Raw genomic sequence first — 23,660 nt, 5'->3', positions numbered from 1 at the left:
CAGACAACTCTTGGGGGAAGAGGCTAGGAGAGACTGAGGTGTGCCTATTCAGCCCAGGCTATTGGAAAATTGGGGATTAAATGTCCGGTCTCTCTCCCCCATGTAGGAAAGGGACTGTATCTGACCTCATCATCTTGTATCTAGTTCAGCCCTTAATACAGTGCTTGGCATATATTTAGCACCTCAAAAATGCCACAGATATCATTAAGAAGTAGAGCCAGTGTTCCCAGAGCTGGCTTGGAGGGTGTCTCCATCTCCAGAGGTGTATATCCCTCCCAGTTAGCTGTATCAGTGCAGCCCCAAAATCTTCAGCATGAGGTTCAGTCTATAGAGAAAAGAAACTAAAATGAAAAATCCTGTTAGAACCTGCATGGATAGCTAGAGACATGAAAATGATATTGAGGATATTATGCTATTACAAAGCATAATAGATAATTAGGTCTCCAGTTTCTACTTTTGGATAGGGAGCGGTGATAAAGATAATTTAATGGTTGGGCCAGATCTACATAGTTGAGGTAGAATGGAGCATGGAATCAGTTAATTTGATCTACATGGCAGACCAAAGCCAGATAATTCAGGCCAAAAATCCACTGTGGAGTCTGGATAACTTGTATCTGCTCTGTCATTGGAAAAATTAACCAATTACTGATTTTATATTTCAGTCTGAGCAGTGCCAGTATAGTGATGGCAGCACCAGGTGAACTATGTCAGGTTATTAAAAAAAAAAAAAGTCACGGATTCTCTTTTAACAGTAGAACTGTGATTGAGCTAAAGAGTTTAGAAGCTAGATTGAGCTAAAGAGTTTAGAAGTTAGCATTTTTGGTGTCAATTCAGCCCTGGCAAACTGGAAGGGAGCAGATTATGCTGATGGGTTAGAGCAGAATTGAACAGGATGGCTTCCCCTCCACTGTGTGCCTGGCATGACTGACAGCTTAAGGAATCTTGAGATGCTCTCCAGTGGCCGCAGCCAGGTCAGGACTTCAGAGAGGCTGACGGAAGGAGGACTTGAATGTAAGAGTGTAATTCACAAACCCCTGCAGCTTGGCTCTCTCCAGTTCAATCACAGCGAACACTACCTGTGCCTAGCTTGAAGTTGGCCTGGCCAAATTTGGGGTGAAACACAAACCTCAAAAATCTTCAAAGACAAACACAAAAAATCCCCAAAAGAAAAAAAAAGGACCTTGACCTCAGACAATTGTCTGCTGCTTATCAAATATTCCTCACAAAAAAATTTCTTCTAAGGATGATGTTCTGCAATCTGTCCAATTTTGTTCAGCCTTCTAGAACTTTTCAGGATGGAAAGACACTAAATATGGGAGATTGGCAGTCCTCAAACATAAACTGCCTTAAGTGACAAAAACACCTGAACCCATTTAGAAGCCTTTCTGGAAAATGATACTGTAGTTCAGAAGTGAATTTGATGTATTTTTTAGGATGAATCTAAAATGTACCCATATGGGAATTGTTGCATGAATAAAATTGCTCCTAAGAAGAAAAATGCACACCCAGAAATGACACATTCCAATATTTAAAGGGAAAAAAAAGTAATTTGCCAGCAATTGGGGGCGGGGGAACTTTAAATGCTTTGGGAAGAGCTCTTTTAGAATTGCTTTTCCAAAAACTACAGTTTGAAAATTTAGAGCAAGAAAGAGCATGCTTTATTTACATCCACTTTTGTGTGAAACTCATGTGCCACTAGGCATCAATTCATTAAGTGAAGTGAACATGCAGTGTGTAGACAAATAGCCTAGTGAAAAGTATCACCAAAATAGAGAGCATTTAAAAAGCACAACCCCAATTCCCCACCTCCACCACAAAATGCTACCATCTAATTCTAGAACATGGACTCCCCAGTCTGGACAATAGGCGCTAACCTGAACAGATTAGGAAGGAGTGTGGAGTTTGCTATCCTCAGGTGAATGTGTTATTGCAACGATTCGTGGTGAGCAACTCTGAATTGAGGAAAATACTCTGCAGTTTGCTATGTTCCACCAGAAAAAAGCTTCCAAACACAGTATTACAAAAAAAAAAAATGTTTATTTTCCACAAGGAAGAGCAATTGGAAAAATTAAATCATTTCCCACATATTGTTTTCTTAAAACAGAGCCTACAAGGACATATTCAGCACCAAACTAAAAATAAAAAAGGAAAAAGGTACAAACAGCCATAGAATATGATCTATAAAGCAAACATTTAATATTGCACTTTGTCTCTCTAACATTTTGGATTTTACTTGTCTTTTCCTAATTGAAAAATCAGGAATCCATGCCAAATACTGGAATACAACAGTGAACCTCATTTCTTATAAGATCAGGAAGTGACCAATATTGAAATAATCAGAAAAAAGTAATGCCTCTAAAGAAGAGAGTAAAGAAATACTTTCATGAAAACTTTATCTGATAAAGTTTTAAAATTTTAAACTGGATCACGTTTTCTTCATGTGATCTGGTGCCAATGACTAGAATATTGGTCAATCCCTGCTTCATGTGTCATTTTTGCATTTCACTCCGATAAGTATTTCAATGCTATGCATAACAGTAATTGTTCCCTAGTCTGTTAAACAAAAAAGGAAGAAAAAAGAAGATGGGGTTATCAGACCATAACAAAGCCCCCTAACCAAAAACACCCACCAAATGCCCTTATATGTCAGGTATTCCATCAGCTTTTTGGGGGATGGGGACATTCACAAAATGGTTCAGCAAGAATAAAAAAATACTTCACCCCCATTTTCTTGTTATCTAGTATTAGTTTGTTTACTGTAGCCCAAACTAATTAAGAGAATCACTTAAAACGTGATTCATTTGTTCCTTTTCTTTACGTTGGGCTTTCTCCACCCTGTCAGCATTTTCAAACATGAATCGTTTTCCATGTTTTCATAAAGGCCACTTATGGAAAAGCCTATTTTGTTTTTGTCTGAAGCTTAAAATTAAGACAGTACTATAGCAGGACAAGCACAGGTTTGAGTCACCCTCTTCTCAGCCACTTCACTAAGCACGGGGTTAAATGGCAGGGTGGATCAAATACACACTTCATTAGAATCGGACAGCAGAAACATTGATATGTGTTAAACTCAGGACTTCTTATTTTTGGGAAATGAGAAGTTGGTACATGACTTCTGGAAAACGAGGACGGTGCCAAAAAGGCTCATGTTTCCTGCCGCGAATGCTGGTATATGTGACCCGGGAGCCAACAGTCATCCTTCCAACCAAGAAACCCTCCATCTCCTCTGAAAGCTTCTCACTCATATACACTCCACGCTTTTTGCTCAACAGAAAGGCCAACTGGAATTTGTCGGCAAAAGTTAGAAAAACACTCTTGACCACATGAAGACCTTCCTGTTGCCAGTGAATATTCTGCTAGACAAGGTCATTCTGATATTCTTACCCAGTTGCCTAAATTCTGAGAACCGCTGTTTAGCAAAAAAGCACTTCATCTTCTCTGGAGGTAGCAGAATATAAAGCATGTACAAACCGTGTCCTCTAACCATTTTCCCCATTATTTCTTGCCCTGTAGAATATTCTTTCTGCCAGAGCACAGGCTCACAATATATATGTCTTTTTTGGTTCTTAACTATATATAAAAATAAATTGACTTTCCCCTCCTGGTGGCTGAGGACCCCAATACTGCTCAGGGGCAGTATGTGACTTTTTATTTTAAGGTAACCCTTTGCTAGTACCTGCTGCTGGTACTGTCTTTGCTCCATTGTAGTTTTGCTCATTTCAGAAGGATAAAAAGGGAATGTGGGTGGCTTCATCCCTTTTGTGCATGTCCCTTATTCAAATCCCCCTCTCCAAAAAGCCGACCTACCAAAAAAAAAAAAAATGACAGTGCAACAAAACAAAACACAAATAGCATTCCAACAGTTTGGCAAGTGATGCGTTCACCTGAGATTAAGTGATTTTAGGCAGTCTGTAACAAAATGCTGCTTTGCTGTAATAGTAGAAAGGCAACAAATTCTCAAAAGAAATCAAGAAGGTATACAGTCTTGACAGAGTCTCTTATTAGCTTCCTCCTGTTATCTTTTTTTTCCCCTACATATCTGTTGCTTATCTACTACAGTAGGCTGCAAAACATACAGCACGGAGGATTGGCTTGAAGGCGTCTGATGTTTGTAAATCAATCCACAAAAGGATCCAAGCTGAAGAGGTGATATAAAGTCAGCCTAGGAGGACAATTCTGAGCATGTGCATATGCAGGTAAAGTCCAGGCTACATTAAATTAAAAAAAAATAATGTCAGTGCATTTTTTTGTCTTAAAAGTTTTTTCAAAGCTTTCTTTTGCACCTTGTTGTGCGGACCACAAACAAGTTTTGAAAGATTGAGTCTGGCTTAAATGAGAAAAAAAGCTGTAGTGACAGAGAACCGCACAATGTAAGCATTGAGCATGTGCAAATTTTCAAGTCAAAAGAGGGCACTCATCCCTCTCTCTTACAATATGGTGTCTTGACAGGTGTCATGACCATTGGTTATTAAGGCTGCTCCTAATATGTGCCGGTTTTAAGGGAGAAAGCTTAGATCTTCACGCATGTCGGAGCAGTCCTCTGATGTTGCTGTAGGCTTCAAAGCATGATCACTGGTTGTTTCATATATTCGCCATTCTCTGGGCAAAAGCGATGCCACTTCCTCTGAAAACGTATCTCCCAAGATACTTCCTCTATCCTCAGCTGGGCAGAGATTCAGTTCGGAACCCAAGTCAACTTGGTTGGTAAAGTTTTCCTTCAACGAGAGGGGCAGGACGGTCTGTCTTCTGTTGGTTGATCTGGGTTGGGATCAATCTAGAAACAAGAAAGGATTGGCATTCTTAAATACTTTTTGAAACTCATTTAACTACAAAATGGTGTTCTGCCACTCTTAGAAGATAATCACTTGGATTTTGAGCAGGTTAAAAATAGTCAGCAAGGGCAAGCAGAATTATGATAACATATGGTAAAGGAATGCTTTTTCCATCTGCTTTTTTATTTTGGAAGAATTTCAAAAGGTTTCATTAAACACACAGGATTTAATGTTACAATTGGCTAAATGAACACCCCATCACCTCTTGCTTTATTGCCTGAATAGTGAAAGAATACAAAAGTTACTAATGATATTATAGAAGATGAAACTGCTTCTTTTCATGAATGGATTCTGGACTGTGGTCAATAAATGAAAAAAATTCACAACTGCTTTGCTTTAGGAACCATATAATGGATCTTAACCAGAGAATTAGGTGTAATTATCTGTGTTAATTCTAAGTTCCTTGAAAGCAGGGACCAAGTCTATTAACGTTAAAATGAATTATGGAGATGTATAAAAGTTCAGTGGGGCTGAGGGTGGGATGAATAAAGGGTACAAATCCAAGCGCAAGGGTGACGCAGAAGGCAAAAGGGAACAGGGAAAATAGGGGCTTAGTAGGGGAAGCCCTCTTGGAGGAGATGGGATTTTAATAAAGCTTTGGAGGGGAAAGCGATATACGAAACAGGATGGACTTCCAAAACGGAGGTAGGACTTGGGCAAGGGTCGGTTTCGAGACAGATGAGAGGTTAGTGTTAGATGAGTGAAGTGTCTGGGCTGGGTTGTAGTAGGAAATCTGGAAGGTAAGATAGGAGGGGATGGGTGACATTGCTTTGAAATTGATGGTAACGAATTTCTGTTGCCTGATGCAGAGGTGGATGGGCAACCACTGGCGGTTCTTGAGGAGTGAGGAAACATGGGACTCATCTTTTTCTTTTTTTTTTTAGAAAAATGATCTGGGCAGCACAGTGATGTATGAACTAGAGTGAGGAGAGACAGAAGACAGGGAGGTCAGCAAGGAGGCTGATGCAATGGCCAGGGCAGGAAAGTATAGGTGCTTAGATCAGTATGGTCGAAGTTCGGAGGGTGAGGAAAGGCAGATTTTAACAATGTTGTGAAGGTGGAACTGAAAGGATCTGGTGACAAACTGAATGTATGGGTTGAATGAGGGAGATGAGTTGAGGCTACTGCCAAGATTATGGGCTTGTGAGATGGAGAGTGGTGCTGCTGTCTACGATAATGGGAAAGACAGGGTTTGGGTGGGAAGATGAGTTCTGTTTTGGACAACTGAGTTGGCGGGACGTTCAAACAGAGATGTCCTGAAGGGAGGAGGAAATTGAGGACTGCAAAAAAGGAGAGGGATCAGGTCTGGAGACGCAGATTCAGGAATCATCTACTGGTGATGGTAGGTGAAGCCAAAGGAGCAAATGAATCCTCTGAAAGAGTGGGTATATGTGGAAAATAGAAAGAAATGCAGACAGAGCCTTGAAGGTCTCCCACATTTAGATGATAGAAGGAAAAGGAGTCTCATATCATCTGGAAAATCAATTACCCCAAGATAAAGTTGTGGTTCATGTAAGTTTTCAGTACCAGAGATCTGGGCAGGCAAGAGGGGAGAATCGAAATGTCGTACTAGATCAGCTATGCCTTTGGGAGACAAAAAGTACTAAAGACCTAGGAGAAAGTCTGGCTGAGTTGTCCAGTCCTAAGTAGATGAGGGTTTAAAACGGATCCACAAAGGTGAAAAGGTCCATTCTTGATACCCTAGAGAAAGACTCAACCACTTCAAGTGTCCCACTCTATATCTACTCTACTCATGGAGTTGCGACTAAATTCTGCAAAGGATGAATGCAGAATACAATATCACCTAAAGCATGAGAAGACAATCTTGCTCAATTCATGAATGAGGTACCTATCCCCATATCAAAACTATGGGAGCCAAGTCCTCTGACAGGGACAGATCTTTGGCTAAAAATGCATCTGCTCAACAAAAGAGAAATTTTGATTTTAGTGAACAAACTTCAGAATATGGGTGAAGGCATTTGGAGAGTGGAGGGTAAAGATCGAAGACTTAAAAGTCATTCTGCAAACTTCTATATGGAACTTGAGATTCTAAGTTCTGCCATTTTGATTTAGATCAGAGAGGTAAAGAGGAAGTTCAAGAATTTCTTTCAAGTTTTCACAGGCTCCCTCTTCAGAGGGTGTTGAGCAAGGTGATACTAAGCACTGAAACTAGATGATAAGCTGTTGCCAAACAGAGGCCAAAAATCAAAACAAAATTTAACTATTCCAGGAAGCGAAAGGTTTTGGTTAAGACAACGGTCAGGCAGGACAATTTGTTGTCGTAGGGAAAAGCAAGAGACGTACAAGACAGATGAACCACAAGTGAGATGCAGGAATCAGGAAGAGAGAAGGTCCACTAGTCAAATGATACCTTATCACGTTTGCCTATGGGTAGGAGCTGGCCTTGGGCAATTCTCTTAGAGCTAATGTAAACATAAAAAACTTCGTTCTTGGTTTAAAATGTTCTAAAATTGATTAAAGTGATTAGTAAGGTTTTCAAATGTCTGTTAAGTTCAAAAAATTCTAAAAACCTATACACACAACATGCATGTTATATCTACACAGTAATGCATATAATGATGATGGTATTAAGTCCTTACTATGTGCCAAGCACTGTTCTAAGTGCTGATATCCATCTATATTATGAAACCTGACAAAAAAGGCAAGATTGAATGAAGGTAAAGGGACGTCTCAGATAATTTCCTAACTCTTCACTCAAAAGGATGTTGATGACTTGATTACAAAGAGCTTGGGGGTCCACTTCTAAGAAATATAATTTCAATTTGATGAACTCAATTCAGGATTTCACCTGTAGGAGCAGTGGAATTGAGTAGCATGAAGAACATTTAGGTAGGTTACCAAAATAAAAATAATTCTCTTTAAGTTCTGACTTATGTAATTAGCACCAACAGGGAGGAGCCCTCACTAAAAATCTATGGATATAAACCAGGTGGCAAGGAGAGAGCTAGTTCTTGGAAATGACCTGTGAACAGTGTAATTCAGTAAGGCAATAAAAGACAGCCCATTTCAGTGATGAAGGGACAGGAAACAGGAGAATGAAAATGGGAGAATTATCCCATATTGCAATTCTGTCTTGGAAAAATGTTGAGATGGATGTCACAGACAGAGGTATTTGAACTTACCTCCGAATAGAGAGGTGGAGGTAAAAACCGGAACTCCTGAATATATGCAAACAGTGGTCCTTGTAGAGCCCGCTCAAAATCGTCACAAGCAGTGACTGGCGCAAGATTGTTCTGCCTCTGTTCCTCGGTTACCACTTCTGCATAGCTGGGTGGAGCTGAAGGAAAGAGATGGCCAAAAATTGAACAAGTATTCAATCGTGACTCAATGAACAACATTACAGGTACATGAAAATTTAAAAATTTAATGTTATCGGGTTGAATTTAATAGGGCTTAAAAATCAACTGTTCAGGTTTTTTTTTTTAAAAAAAACAGTTCATTTAAAATCTATTTTAAAGACTTGGAGATATCCCCAAACTCTGAGAGAAAAGCATAACCATTATGAGGAGAACAAAATGGTAATGGCATAATTACAACTGTGACCAGTGGTCTTAAAAGTTATGTCAGGGCTTTGACTGTGGCCACTTCAACATGTTTATAGGTGTCCCTTTTAACTTTAGGCAAATCAGGGATAAGTGGTATTAAGGTGGAGGTTACATTAGAGGAAAAAACGGTCATTGAGACTGCGCGTGTGTGTGTCTGTGTGTGTACTCTATTATACACATATACACACATCTATATAATACATTATATATGTATAGATTAGTTTGTTTTCCCTTTGGGAGTCACACTGAAATCGTGCAGATAGTCCAAACTTGAGAGCCACTGCTCATGAGAATTCCAATGCTGAATAAATCCCTCATTTGTATTTGACAATTACCTTCCGGTCTTTCGGGCAGGGTCAGACCAAGCCAGTTCATATTCATGCTACACTGGCTGCTAACACTTGATGTTCTACTGCCAAACGGATGCAGGGGAATAGTTCCGATAACAAGTGGTAAATTAAGAAACAAATCCATTGCTCCAGGAATATCCACATAGACCTAAGGAGTAAGAATAAAGGCCAGGTAGATTCAAAACAAAATAATATGGAGCTACTGCTGATTTTAGTGATTGATGTGTTAACCCATATGCCTCTATAATTCTAACTTGAGAGGCAAAATTCACAAAATCCACCCTTATTTTTCCAGATTGTGTTTAGTTTAATAGTACTTGCTGCTGTAGTTTACAATATGCAAAGTTCAACCACATTATGCATAGACTACAGACTACGTATAAGACTATATTTTAGTCTGTAACCTTGTTACAGGCAGGGAACGTACCTGCTAATTCTGCTGTATTGTACTCTCCCAAGGGCTTAGTGCTCTACACATAATAAGCACTCAATAAATACCACTGATTAGGTACAGGGCCTTGAAGGCAGGGATCGCATCTTCTTCCTATACTGTATTCTCCTAAGTACTAAATACAGTGCTCTGATGAGAACAGGGGTCCAGTAAAATTGAGTTATGCAAGTATAACTTGATTCTACTTAAATGACCTCTAGGATTTCACAGATTGCAGAAACCTATCTTTACATACCATTAGTGAATATTCCACACGGATTATGCTACAGTCCAGGATTGAGGGGGAAACAGGCGGAATCTTCAGTAACTTGCCATTCCACGTCTCTGTTTTCCCAGATGACAGGGATTCCCCTCGCAAGTTGGCAACAAGTTGTTTGACTTCCTTCATTTTCCCTTTGGCATAGAAGGCCTGTGTTTGGTAAATGGCTGCCTTTGGCACCACCATCCGGGAAGAACAGTTCTCAATCTCAGCAAATATCTGAATTGATTCACCTAAGGAGAAAATCGCAGCAGAGTGAGCAATGATCAGTTCCATCAACAGACAACCCAAATCAAATTTTAAAATTCATAAATGAGAAGCTGTCCAGGAAAAGACAAATCCTGAAGTACAACCCTGGACTCCCCTGGCCTAGTTGGAGAAGTAAGACCAATCCCTTAAGGCAGTAAACCGTATAAGAGCAATGAATGCCATTTAACTTTAACATACTCATTTTTTTCTTTAATGTTCGAAGCAATAACTGTTACCCAGGTGGAGAAACCAAAATTGTTTTTGCACCCAATACATACCTGGGGTATAGCCCTTCCTTTCGATTTTGGCACTTAAGGATATTGGGCCTGAGGTACAAAACCAGCAACAGAGAGTCTTTTCTTTTGTGCCTGCCTGGGGTGACTGTGTGAAAAAAACAAACACAAAGGAGATTAATTCAGGGGTTGGGCATTCCACAGGATAGTTTTAGAAAAAAGTGGAAGGGAAGACCACCTAGGTGATTTGAAATTAAATATTTTTCATATCCTAAGTCTATTTTGGCACTCTTGAATGCCACTAGCAACCTATTCTCAATTGAACCCCCTTTCTCTGGGTTCACTATTTTTCAGTTCAAGAGAAGATGTAAATAGATTATTACACCACCTACTCCATTCAAGGTTTTAGCATCTTTTTGTGCACTGTCGACAATTAAAAAAAAAAACCCTTTCCACATTCCATTTGATTTTCTTTTGAAAATGGAAAAACCTTTTATTACATTCTCAAATGTTAACATGTTCCTTATTTATGAGCTTTTTTTATCCTTACATAGAACACTGAAGGCAAAGTTTTTATTTTAGTTTTATTGAAGATGTTATCATTTGAGAAAACCAAAAGAGGTTTTGAAGTCAAATCAGAATTCGAGTCTTGTAAGAAATGTTATTTAAATAGATTTATTTAAAAAAGGAGTTCAAAAACATCCTTTTATGAAACTATGATAGTCTCCCCATTAATTGACAACTATCCCCATATAAGTATAATATAAATAATGCAATGCAGTACATATTTTTAACTTTGATACTTTCAAGTTAAAGCTCTCTTGTTTCAAAGGGGGGACGCTGTTCCTTTTCAAGCAATTATTAACAAAGGAACGTAATTTGTTTTTCTTCTTGAACGAGAGATATTTTCAAAAACGTATTGGTCTTATGTTAAAATCTGCAATACGTTTTCTTTTAAAAAGCAACTGACGGCACGTAACGAATTAATGAATGTGCCCATGTTTTCTGAGTTGCAGTGCTAAATATTTTAGGAAAATGTAATTGATGTTTTTTTTTCAAGTTGATTATAAATTAAGAAAAATCTTCATTAAAATGATAAAGATTTGGTCATTTCAGTAATTATGCTTTAGTATTTGTATGCCAGAAACAGAGAATGAAGAATTCTGTCAATTCTTACCAGTAATGAAGGAGTGTTGATATCTATATGTTCAAAGACTGTAAATTCCTTCTTTAATTTTACTGGTAGGAGCCAAGGCCTGTGCAATTCGGCTTTCACCCAATAGCGCACACTGCCGTGTCTGCCTTCGAATGAGGTAGCAAGTGGTCTGTGCAGAACACAAAGGTCAAAATATATTAAATTTCTATCTCTCTTTCCAATAATGATACAACTGATCATAGGACAAGCATCAGTTCTGTACTGTTTATGCATCATGGTATATCATTAGACATGATTTTTTTTTTTTGGTGCAAAAAATTCAAAAGGGATCAGTCTTTGGGGAAGAAAAAAACCTCCTGGTATCAAATCAGTATATGTGAATGTTAGCACAGGAATTTTGCTACAACATGCTACAGCCACACAGGCCCTTTAAACCTAGAAGAAGTTTCTTTCACTACCAGCAGCAAAGTTATGAAAGCTGGGAGTCAGCAATTTGGGGAATATAAAAATAACACAGAAGGCCCATCGACAGTGGTTCCCTTTAGTACTGACTTCTAGGGGATCTAACTAGATCTGTAGAAAGGCATACTATCCAAAACCCAGCAAAGCCATTCTCTTCCGTAGTTAAAGACACGGCATTTGTGGTTATTATCTGAGATGAGCTTGATTAGATAGGTACTCCCGGTTCCCGACCTATCGTTTTTCTCAATATCGGGTGTGAAAAAGCTCGCTTTCAGGATAACTTTGTAGAAAACTGCAAATACTGTTAGAATGTTATGAAAGGAGCTTCGATTCTTTCAAACCACTAGGGGACCACTTACTCCACTGCCGTGGTGTGGGTCCAAGAAAGAGGGCAATGTAAAAGATCCTCTGATAGTCTGAAAAAGCCAGTGCTCTTCCCCACGTACCCATCTTACTACCAGGGAATAAATGTGGGTACTGGGAAATGGGAAAACAATTCAATATTTGTGATATCAGTTTATCTTTTCAATTTCTGTTTACTAAAACTGGAGGCACATTAAATCTTATTTTGCAATTTTTTTCTAATCGCTTCTAAGTCATGATCTTGATGCTTTAATTCTAAGACTGAGAAACTTTTGTGTATCATAACCTCTCTTCATCAGATACTGCATTCTACACACAGTATATGATTATTATTAATTCAGATCAGTTATCCCTTTATTGTCTCCAAGGGATTATCTTAGAGGGCTTGTGCTTTTGGTTTTATTTTACCCCCAAATTTCATACTCTAATTTGACTTTTTTCTTTTATCTGAATATCTGTAGAATTGAAAAGAAAAGTAGAGTTAAACTCCACCTCTCATCTTGTGATAATAGCCAAAAGTACCTTCTGTCCATCCTAAATTTTCTAAATAGGGAGAGCCCAACTTTGGTTTAAACAAGCTCTCTTTTCCTTTGGTTTACTCAACTTCTCTATTATCTTTATTAGCAATCTACTAAAGATGTACAAACATGCTAAAATTTGGGCTTACGGCTCAAGCAACATGCCAAAGTAGAAACTCCCATCATTTTCAGGTATATGCTGAACTTTAGAGATGCACGCAATCAAAATCTAGAACTGTTAGGAAAAAAAAAAGTTAAATATCCTGAGCAACTGAGCTCTTGTGCAATCCAAGTTTCCTGCTAGTAGGCCGGAAAGGGCACCATTTTGTATGTTCTCAACTTCCACGAAATGGCATTGCTCTACTTAGTTTTACTTTTGAGCCATCCTATTTCTATGCAATCTGTTATTACCTCAGGTCTTATAACCTGGTATTATTTCAAATCTTCCTTTATATATAAAATCATCTGCCCTGCTTAAAGCCGCCAGATTTCAGTTTTGAGAAGAAATGACACAGGCTGCAGATCAACTTCACCCTTTCTCCACTCCTGTGGAGATTTGGGGCTGGTGTCAAGACAAGTGGGAGACAATTATGCATCTCCTTTCTACAAGGCATTTTTGGAAAATGGGACAAGGCACAATTCCAGATGTATAGGATGTCCTAACGGACATATTTTTGCCATTAGTGCTTTCTTCGGTGGATTAGGGTCGTACTGACTTGTCATAATCCAAGATGGCAAAATCCTGAGCCCACAGTTTTTCCTCTTTCCATGCTAACACTCTCCCACCCCACAAAAAGTAATCTATATGCCATCTCTGAATATATTATCTAGAGGCTCTCATATGCAACTTTGTGTTAGAATGCTTTCATTTTTCACTGTTTTCCCCTACCATACCGTGTTTGCTAATATCCTGTTCCCTCCATCGTTCTGGCTTACTATAACGGTCTCATCTGAATTCCGGGGGATATTCTAAGTGGCCACCGTCTTAACAAATTTGCTTGGTTAACATTTCCACATCCAGCCTTCAGTTTTGTCCAGGCACCACCCAACACAGAGATGTATCAGGCAAAAATGGAAAAAGTTTTATTCATTGTAAATGTAACTCTCCCCCACCTGACTTGCATATTTTCATTTCTGACAACTCTAAGGTGGGGGAAGAAATCCTCCCAAATCCTACTCATACTGAGGGCCTACAACTGTTCAAACCCCTGATTCTTTGTGTGGTGAATGAGATAACGATGGCCGATGGCAGCCACCAATGTAAAAACTGCTGGGAAATGAGTTCTATTCTCCACAATTTTGCCACTCAAATAAAAGCAGCTTCTTTCAAGTTTAATTGGACTGTTTGCACGTAGCATGTTCTAGTATATTCCTTCTCAGTAATGAAAAGGGTTTTTTTTACAATTTAAGATGTCAAATTTTAGAATATCAAATTGTTGATTTTTACTTTTAACAGTGTGTACTTGCCAGTCCATGAAATAGTGTAGCTGTGCCATGTAGTACTTACGTCTGTGGAAGCTCAAAGCTGAATGCATATTCGTGCCTTCCTGAATGAATAGTGTTGAGGCCTTCTTCTGAATTGTCATCATCTGGAAAGGAAAAGACAACACGCTGTTCTACTTATAAAGATTCAAAACGGGGTACAACATGGCCTTCATCTTCTGGAGCAGAAGAAACTGAGTTACTATCAACAGGAATTGGGGAGAATTTAAAACAGCGGGCCAATACCACTTCTTTATTTTACCCACCCAGTTGAGTCTGGTTTAACATTCAACGGTGACCTAACATTGCAGACGGAGGCCACCTAAGGCATCTTTTCTTACTGAATGACAAAATGGATGTAAATTCTGATAGCCAAAGTTTGTCCGGAATACCTTATGGGATGAAGTGCATTTTTTTAATATTGCTTTTTACTGTAGTCTTATTTGACTCTCAGTTTCAACACTGATGACTTTTATTGAACTGGAAAGAGACAAGATTCCATTCAGTGCTTTTTCCTCCTATTGTTTCTTGTATACAGGCACAGAAAAAATTTACATACAGGTAAAAAAAAAAAAAGGCCAGGGACTGGGTCGTGTCCGACAGTGCCAGCAGAGAGATGAGGTGGCTTAGATGATCATAAAATGATGACACCGTTTCGAGGCAAGGACTCGGTAGAGTTTTACAGGGAGGTGTTTCAATCCAGTAAGCAGAGTTACTATTCCCATAGCCAGTGGCCTTCATTTCATTCTTAAGCAAACCATTTTGTACGTGGGGAAGAGAGGGTATGCAAATAATAACGTTTTTAATGGAAAAACGGAACTCCTAATCTTTCCAAACTAGCGATCCACACTCTGCCTCCTTTACGTTCCTTGATTTTAATATCCTCCTTGTCCACGATAAAAACCAATGGTGCTGACGTATACAAAAACCGACAGAGTCGGTTTCTACTTGGAGTATAAAACTCAAGTTTCCACGCCTGAATTTCTTCAACCCACCCAAACTGGGGGAAATAAAGCGGCCGCCGGTGAGCCCAGCCCGAGGTCGTTGAGACTGCGAGCCCGTCAATGGGCAGGGACCGTCTCTATCTGTCGCCGATGTGTCCATTCTAAGCCTTTAGTCCAGTGCCTTGCGCATAGTAAGCGCTCAATAAATCCTATTGAATGATTGAATTCCTCGATGTGGCACATTTTCTCGACCCCGAGGGGGGATTGAAGGGCGGCCTTTTCTCTTTCTGGTTTCCTTTCATGCCGAGGGCGGCCTCGGGTTTCCCTCTTTCTCCCTTCGTCCCTCTTTTTGGGGCTTTTTTTTTTTTTTGGTGGGGGGGGGGGTTGGTGTGTCTGTGTGTGTGTGTGTGTGTGTGTGTGTGTGTGTGCGTGCGCCAGCTCAGCAGGGCTGAGGCGGCTGCTGCGGCCGAGCCTCCTCGGCGGCGGCGCTGTGGTAAACAAGTGCCGAGCTGTCAATCACGGAGCAGACTGGAGCAGGAGAGGACCGGCCTAAACCGGCGCGAGCTGCTCCCCCGCCGGCCGGCCTACCCGCCAACCAACCCGCCGGCCCCTCATAGCCATTGGCTATACCTTACGGCTCGCGCAGCCGCGCGCAACCTAGCCTGCTAGGCCCGCGGGGGGCGGGGGCGGCGAGGGAGCGCCCCCCCCATCGTCTCCTCGGGGCTTCCGGTTTCGCCTCTCTCTCGAAGCGGCCCCGCAGACGGGGCCGCCGGGCGCCCGAAAGCCACGACGGACTAGTGATAATGTTGGTATTTGTCACGCGCTGACTACGTGCACAGCACTGTTCTAAGCGCTGGGGGAGATTGCAGGGTAATCGGGTTGTCCCACGGGAGGCTCACAGTTAACCCCCCCCCCCCATTTTATAGATGAGGGAACCGAGGCCAGAGAAGTGAAGTGACTCGCCCCCAGTCACACAGCTGACAAGTGACAGAGCCGGGAGTCGAACCCGTGACCTCTGACTCCCAAGCCCGGGCTCTTTCCACGGAGCCACAATGCTAATGGCGGGGTGGGGGCGCCCCCCGAATGATGCCGCCGTTTTTGACCTCCCTCTCCCCCTCAGGGCTGACCAGGTCCCCCGGCTCTTGCTCCCCCTCGTTGGCGACCGTGGGGGGCCCGGGATGCGTCGGCGTTGGGCAGGGATGGACGGTCCTCGTCACCGAATTGTACCTGCCAAGCGCCCAGTACAGTGCTCTGCACCTAGGAAGCGCTCACTACATACTACTGAATGAATGAATGCCACCGGGCGCCGGGCCACGGAAGCAACTTTGGGAGCCATTTCTGCATCTCCGATACGGCCGCGACCTCCTCCAGGGAGGGCGGAGAGGGGCCTCTCCACCTCCCTCACCTGTCGTCCACCTCCCTCTCCACAGAATGAGCCGCACAGTCCTCCACAGGGGCTGGGACCTTTAAGGACGCCCCCCAGAACCGAAAACCGTGCAAGGTGGGGCGGGGAGGATTCCATTCAAAGTTGGTTTGGTAGACCATGAGCCCCACAGGGACCACAAAGTGGGTCGGATCCGGTCCTCACCACTCACCCCCCCAGTGCCTGGCACAGTGTTGGGCACACAAAGGCTCTTAAAGAATGCCACCATCATTCTCGCGTGATGATAACGAGGAGGGGGATGTCTGATATTCATTCATTCAATAGTATTTATTGAGCGCTATGTGCAGAGCACTGTGCTAAGCGCTTGGAATGGACAATTGGGCAACAGATAGAGTCCACCCCCCCGCCCAATGACGGGCTCACAGTCTGAACGGGGGAGACCGTCGGCAGAGCAAACCAGAACAAAAAGACAACATTCCCCAGATAGAACCAAGGGGCTGTACACCTCCTTACCACCCTAAATGGGGTGAGAAAGATGATATACAAATGAGCACAGCGCTGAGGGCAAGGGGGAGGAATAGAAGCTGAGAACAGCGCTTGGCAGAGAGTAAGGGCTGAAGACGGGCCACCATTATAACACGAGGCCGGGGGAGAAGGCCACCGCCCGGCCGAGGACTTGAGGAGCGAAGGGGAGGAGGGAGGACCAGCCCGGGGGGCGGGGGGGGAAAGCGGGGGCGGCTTTACCGGCTTGCGCCGGAATCCAGCAACTGGAAGCTTCAGCGAAGCCTCGCCCCCCTCCCTGCCGGGATCCCTCTCCCCACCGGGCTCGGCCCCCCCCAACCCAATCAGCGGCCGCCATCGCCTTAGCAACAGGCTAACAAACCCCACTCCCCCTATCGCGGCCGGCCAGGGGCGGGGCCGCGGCCACCGGCCCAGTGGGAGAGGCTCCCCCGCCTCCCCCCCAACTCATTGAAACTATTTCAGGCTCGGGGGTTGTGCGCGAGTGCGGCTCTATCGACTGCGGAGAGGGGGGTCTTCTGGAGAGGAAAAAAATCACCTCCATACAAAAGGACCCGATGGCCGAGGCCCTGTGTGCGGGTTTCTTTCCTGGAACCAGGAGCTTCGCCGATAAACGTCTTAAAAAAACCCCTTTTGTTTCATTGCAACCACCCATCAAAGATACTATCGTTCGGTAGGTGTCACACGCAAACTTCAATGCGGTGGGTTCGGGGCAAGGACCAGAAATGGCCCCGGCCCCTTGTTAGGAATCAGGTTGAATGGCGGAACGGCACGTTTATTCATTCAGTAGTATTGATTGAGCGCTAACTATGTGCAGAGCACTGGACTAAGCGCTTGGAATGTGCAGTACGTTTAGGAGTCACCCTGGGGAGGTCACTGCTAACTCAATTTTTTTTTTAGGAAAATGTACCGGCCGGGGAGAAAGACCGTGCCCCTGGTGAAAGTAGCCGTCTCTCCCTTCCCAGATAACAGATCGTTCCGTGATCACGACCATCCTCCGGTTCTCCACTTGACCTAGACTAGAGCCCAACTTCTTCCATCGGGGCAATTTCGTTGAAAAAATAAGATCGGGCAAAAGGAGGGAAAAAAAAAGGCAGAACGAAACCTATCTGCAAAATCGTCGATCTCCGAACTAAATACTGCATTAGAAAAAAGGAGAAGGACCCCCCAAAAAATTACATAACCAGTTTTAACATTATATTCTTCTTGTGCTAGGAATTAAGTCATCGCCACCACCTGACGCGTGCAACCAATCTGCTGAGAGCACAGGCAACCCCTCCTCACCCCCCAGTACTGGTCCGAAACAGGATTGAACCGCTTCTAACAAAGGGTGGAAACTTAGAAAAACAAGCTTCGACTCTTCTATATTTCCACAATGTTGCCATTCAAACAATAGATTAGCAAGATCAGGACCCCTTCCCCTTCTTGACAGCCCCGATCCCCCTTTTCTAACCAAAATTAAGCCCGGTCTGTGGTCGGCTTTTTCGGTTCCATTTGGATGGCACAGGTTTCACTGAATTCACGTTCCAGAAGTCCAAAGTTAGCAATGATGTTCAGAAAATAAAAATCATTGACCCGAAATGGCCCCAGAAGGATTTTAAAGCTTATCGTCATTACACATTCCAAAGTTAAAGAAAACATTACTCGATGCAAATTACTAGTCGAATCGAAAAGAACAAAAAAAAAAATCACACGTGGGGTGCTGAGAGCATATGTCAAATTAGGCACGGGAAGCCCTGAACCGGGGAAAAATGATAAATTCTTCAGGAGGCTCTGCATGTCCATTTGAAATCTGGAATCTATCGTAAAAAAATCCCTTTAAAACGTGTATTCCGAGGTTTGAGCCTAAGTAGCCTTTGGAACTATGGTTGCCAATGGGAGTAAGAAAAAGATGCGAGAATTGGAGATTCGATTTCGGTTTTGATCTCGCATTTTGGAAACTATGTTAATATACGGTTGACTCCATTAATAGAAGGGGGCTTAGAATTCAGGTGCACATCAATTTTAAGTGCGTATAGCAATCAGGAGATGAAGAAGTGCCGGAGGTAGTTGGGCAAAGTGCTATTTGCGGTCCCTTTGCAGATGCCCGTCTATACTGCCGCTCAAGAGACGACAGACGTCAACTCACCTCCAAAAATTACAGTTTCGGTGAGAAAACCGCACTTCGAGAATACTGCGATTTTCGACCTGCACATGCCAGAGTCAGATCTCATTTTCTCCAAAGAATAGGAAAATCTTTGAAAAAAGATGCGCATTCTCTTGTGACTTCTGCAAAATCGGAAAAAAAACCACCCAACCACCTTACCTCTTTCGTGCCCAATCAAGATGTCTTTGTGGTTGAAATATTCGACTTCTTCAGTGTAATTCTGTGTGTAGGCAGTGTTGGATCCAGCATTTCTCGATTCAGTCCAGCGTACTTTCGCGTGTCCTCTTGCATGGATTTTAAGAGATTTCACTCTGATCTCCCCAGTCACTTCTAAATTTACCCTTCCTGAGACCGTATCCCCACTAGAATATACGGGGACATTGCTGTCGTTGAGACAGTCGAAGCTTATCGTCAAACTCTTCACCTTCCCCAGCACCATGGTTAGAACGGAGTCTATAAAAACCGAAGGCGAGAGACCCCCACCGCAAAGTCAAGATCTCATCTAAGATGCGATCTCCCCTTAAGACCGATCGATAACCGGGCAAAAGGAAATTTAAAAAAATTCCCGCCGGCCCGATCGGTCGATTCCTCACGGACGGTTCATTGGGGGGGGCGGAAAAAAGTCAGAGCGCCGAAGGCCGCCGGCGGGCCGCCTCCGCCGGGCTCAGCGGTCTCCGTACAAAGACGGGAGGCTGCAGCCGGGCCGGCTCCCTTTAAGACGGAGCTTTGTGAAAAACAAGCTTGGGCGCCTGCGCACCGCCGCGCTGCTGCTCGCTCGTCCCGCTCCTCCCCCTCCCTCCCTGCCTGCCTGCCCGCCTGCCTGCCCGCCTCGGGTCTCCGGCGCTTCGGCTCGCTCGCTCGGGGACCGTCGTGGGGGCGGGAGGGAGGGGCCCGGCCCGGCCCTCAGGGCGGGCTCCCATTGGTGGAGAGGCGGGCGGGGGGCGTGCCGACCGCCGTCTGTCCGCCTATGACGGAGCACATCGGGGTTCGGCGGGGGAGGGAGGGAGGGAGGGCGACGGAGAGGCAGGGCCGGGCGGGGCCTTGGCAGAGGGCGAGCCTAGGGATCCTCAGTACAGTGCTCTGCCCATAATAAGCGCCCATATTGAATGAATGAATGAACCGGCTGACTTGGGAAGTGCAGTGACGACGGGCGTCGGGGGCCGCTGGCGCTGAGGGCCGAGCTGAGGGGAGGCAGGGCCTTGGGAGAGAGGGAGGTTAGGGAACCTCAGTACAGTCCTCTGCGCAGAGTCACCGCTCATATTGAATGAGTGAATGAACCTGCTCACTTGGGAAATGCAATGCGACGGGCGTCGGGGGCCGCTGGCGCTGAGGGCCGGGCCTTGTGAGAGGGGGAGGCTAGGGAACCTCAGTACAGTGCTCTGCACATAATAAGCACCCATATTGAAGGAATGAATGAACCTGCTGACTTGGGAAGTGCAATGACGACGGGCGTCGGGGGCCGCTGGCGCTGAGGGCCGAGCTGAGGGGAGGCAGGGCCTTGGGAGAAGGGGAGGCTAGGGAACCTCAGTACAGTCCTCTGCACAGAGTCAACGCTCATATTGAATGAGTGAATGAAGCTGCTGACTTGGGAAATGAAATGCGACGGGCGTCGGGGGCCGCTGGCGCTGAGGGCCGGGCCTTGTGAGAGGGGGAGCCTAGGGAACCTCAGTACAGTGCTCTGTACATAGCGCTCATAATGAATGAATGAATGAACCCGCTGCCCTGGAAATGCAATAACGATGGGCGTCGGGGGCCGCTGGCGCTGAGGGCCGGGCTAAGGAAAGGCAGGGCGGGCAGGGCCTTGTGAGAAGGGGAGGCTAGGGAACAGCCTTGTGAGAAGGGGAGGCTGAGATACAGTGCTCTGCACATAGTCAGCGCTCATACTTAATGAATGAACCCGCTGCCCTGGAAAGTGCAATAACGACGGGCGTTGGGGGCTGCTGGCGCTGAGGGCTGGGCTGAGGTAGAGGCAGGGCGGGTAGGGTGTTGTGAGAAGGGGAGGCTAGGGAACCTCAGTACAATGTTTTGCACATAGTCAGCGCTCATACTGAATGAATGAACCCGCAGGACCAGGGAGCGGAGACACAAACCCCAAGGAAGTGCAATAATTATTGGCGTGGGGGGCCGCTGGCACTTGAGGGAAGGCAGGGCCTTGTGAGGGGGAGAAGCAACATGTTTCAGTGGAAAGAGCCTGATTATACTGTAAGCCCGTCAATGGGCAGGGACTGTCTATCTGATGCCGATTTGTACATTCCAAGCGCTTAGTACAGTGCTCTGCACAGAGTAAGCGCTCAATAAATACTGTTGAATGAATGAAAGAGCCCGAGCTTGGGAGTCAGAGATCGTGGGTTCTAATCCTGGCTCCGCCGCTTGCCAGCTGTGTGACTTTGGACAAGTCATTGCACTTCTCTGGGCCTCCGTTACCTCATCTGGAAAATGCAGATTACAAACAGTCAGCCCCAAGTGGGACAACCTGATCACCTTGTATCAACCCAGCTCTTAGAACAGTGCTTGGCACGTAGTAAGCGCTAACAAATACCACCATTATTATTATTAAGGAACCTCAGTACAGTTTTCGGCACATAGTCAGCGCTCATATTGAATGAATGAATGAATGAACCCACTGACCTGGGAAGGGCAATAACGACGTCATGGGCCGCTGGTGCTGAGGGCAGAGCTGAGGGGAGGCAGGGCAGGCAGGGCCTTTTGAGAGGGGGAGCCTAGGGAACCTCAGTACATTGCTCTGCACATAGCGCTCATATGAATGAATGAATTAACCCACGGGTCCAGGGAGCGAAGACACAAACCCCGTGGAAGTTTGTGTCAGGAGGCCGGCCACCGGCGAAAGCCAAAGCCTGCCAGAATAAGATCCCCCCGGCCCCAAAACGTTTCAGAAAGGCAGTTACTAAAGGGGATGATTTTGCTCGGCACGTTGAATAAGTCATTGTCATTATGGTGTTTTGGGTAAGCCCGGCACCGTTCCAAGCCTTGGCATTGATGCGAGGTAACCCGCTTGGCCAGAGGCCTGTCCCAGATGGGCTTAATCCCCATTTTGCTGATGAGGGAATTGAAGCACAGAGGAAGGGAAGTGATTTACCTAAGGTCACCCAGCAAACAAGCATTGGTTCAGGGATTAGAACCCATGTCCCCCAACTCCCAAGCCTGTCCTCTTGCTGTTAGGCCACGCGGCTTCTAGAACGGTCCCTGTGGATCCGTGGAAATGAATCCCACCAAGAGGTGGAGGGGTGGGAGATAGTCCTCTTTTCGCGACAAGAACGGAGGAGGAAGAGGAGCTAATGTTATTTCATCCAACTTTGCCTGCTTTCTCCCTCCCCACAGTCTCCTCTCAATCCCCAAATGCAGTTGCAATGAGAAGAAATGATCTGCAAACAAGTTATTCCCATGGAAACCAAAGAATGGGGAAGACGGTCTCTCTCTTCGTTAAGGCTGACCACTTCCTTTAAAGAAATGAGTGAGGCTTGTTGAAGGAAGCATCTCCCACTCATTTTTTTAGGCGGCGTTTAACGTGCTGCATCTTTCGGGTCACTTTCAGCAGTAAGAACAGTAGGGCTTTAAAAAGAAACTTTAGAAATGACGGCGTGACACTTTCAGGAGACGTAGATAATGCCAGTTTACAGTAGCAACAGTTACTCTTTCAGTGGCAACTGAAATAGGTATGGGGTGAAAACTGGAGCGAGGGATTTTTATTTAAAAGCGATAGTCTAAAATTAAACAATGCTTTAGATTTTATTCTAAGTATACATTTTCCGTGCAAGGGACTTGAATTGTTAAACGAGCGTCCTTGAATCATCACTTCTGTAAGGGGGCCAGGTAAATTTTGTGAAATATTGAAAAATATATAATCACACTGAGAGTCAGGAGCCTTCATTTTCAGGATCCAGAATTCCTAACTGCTGGATCTGCCCTCGAGACACTGACGATATTGCTAAAATGTACGCTAAAGAGCATCCTCTAAGAATCAGTGAAAGGTAAACATGAAGAAGCTCAAACCACTGAGAGTGAGAGTGTTTTGTGTATATGTACAAGTGTATGTGTGGAGAAGGAGGGGGATGTAAGACCAGGTACAGGATAGTTTGCCTTTAAAAGGTGATTATTCCTAAATTAGAAGTAGCCTTAGGATTTTTTATCCAATAATTATAATAATAATAAGGGTATTTCTTTAACACTTACAGTGTGCCAGGCACCGTATTGGGTGCTGGGGTGGAAATGAGCAAATCGGTTGGACACAGTCCCTGTCCACTATGGGGCTCACAGTCTCAATCCCCATTTTACAGATATGGTAACTGAGGCACAGAGAAGCTAAGTGACTTGCTGAAGTTCAGACAGCAGACAAGTGATGAAGCTGGAATTAGAACCCATGACCTTCCGACCCCCTGGCCCATGTTCTATCCACTATACCGTGCTGCTTCTGTATTGAAGTATTATGTGGGTGAAATTGGACTATCCCTTTTTTTCCTCATCTCTCTACAATAAAATTGTTTATAAATCACACGAAATAAACTGAGCAAACTTCCGTGTCAGGATGCCACCAGATCAGTTCAATTAATCTCTGAACTAAGTTGAGAGTGGTCTTCAGTATGTGATTGGGGGAGTTTTGGGTGCAAAAAGGAAAATCATTCGGTTGACACCTGGTGGAAATTCTAATATCGTTCGATGTTTAGACTTTTGAACTACTTCCTCGTGGACTGTGGATACTGGTTAGGTTCCTCTGCCACCTTCTGGTCA

The 23,660-nt window shown here is 44.2% G+C and overlaps 1 protein-coding gene across 3 annotated transcripts; it reads right to left on the bottom strand.

Annotated features, from left to right (window-relative positions):
- Positions 1–2,017: 2,017 nt before the first annotated feature.
- ARRDC3 (arrestin domain containing 3) lies at positions 2,018–19,709 on the bottom strand. 3 transcript variants are annotated; one of them, XM_029060632.2, is made up of 8 exons: positions 19,074–19,709; positions 13,947–14,028; positions 11,118–11,265; positions 9,986–10,088; positions 9,435–9,691; positions 8,734–8,896; positions 7,976–8,130; positions 2,018–4,774 (listed from the first exon to the last, which is right to left on the bottom strand). In XM_029060632.2, exons 1-8 carry the CDS (start codon positions 19,351–19,353, stop codon positions 4,718–4,720), a joined length of 1,245 nt encoding a protein of 414 aa, XP_028916465.1. In that variant the 5' UTR covers positions 19,354–19,709; the 3' UTR covers positions 2,018–4,717. The 3 variants fall into 3 exon arrangements, with proteins under 3 accessions (XP_028916465.1, XP_028916475.1, XP_028916482.1); XM_029060642.1 differs by lacking the exon at positions 19,074–19,709 and adding an exon at positions 12,589–12,674 and having other exon boundaries at positions 13,947–14,030; XM_029060649.1 differs by lacking the exons at positions 11,118–11,265; positions 19,074–19,709 and having other exon boundaries at positions 13,947–14,033.
- Between the last annotated feature and the right edge of the window lie 3,951 nt (positions 19,710–23,660).

The sequence above is a fragment of the Ornithorhynchus anatinus genome, chromosome 1 (assembly GCF_004115215.2).
Source record: "Ornithorhynchus anatinus isolate Pmale09 chromosome 1, mOrnAna1.pri.v4, whole genome shotgun sequence".
Classification (NCBI taxonomy): Eukaryota; Metazoa; Chordata; class Mammalia; order Monotremata; family Ornithorhynchidae; genus Ornithorhynchus; species Ornithorhynchus anatinus.
The sequence above is the reverse complement of the archived record's forward strand: the minus strand, read 5'-3'. Positions and strand labels throughout refer to the sequence as shown.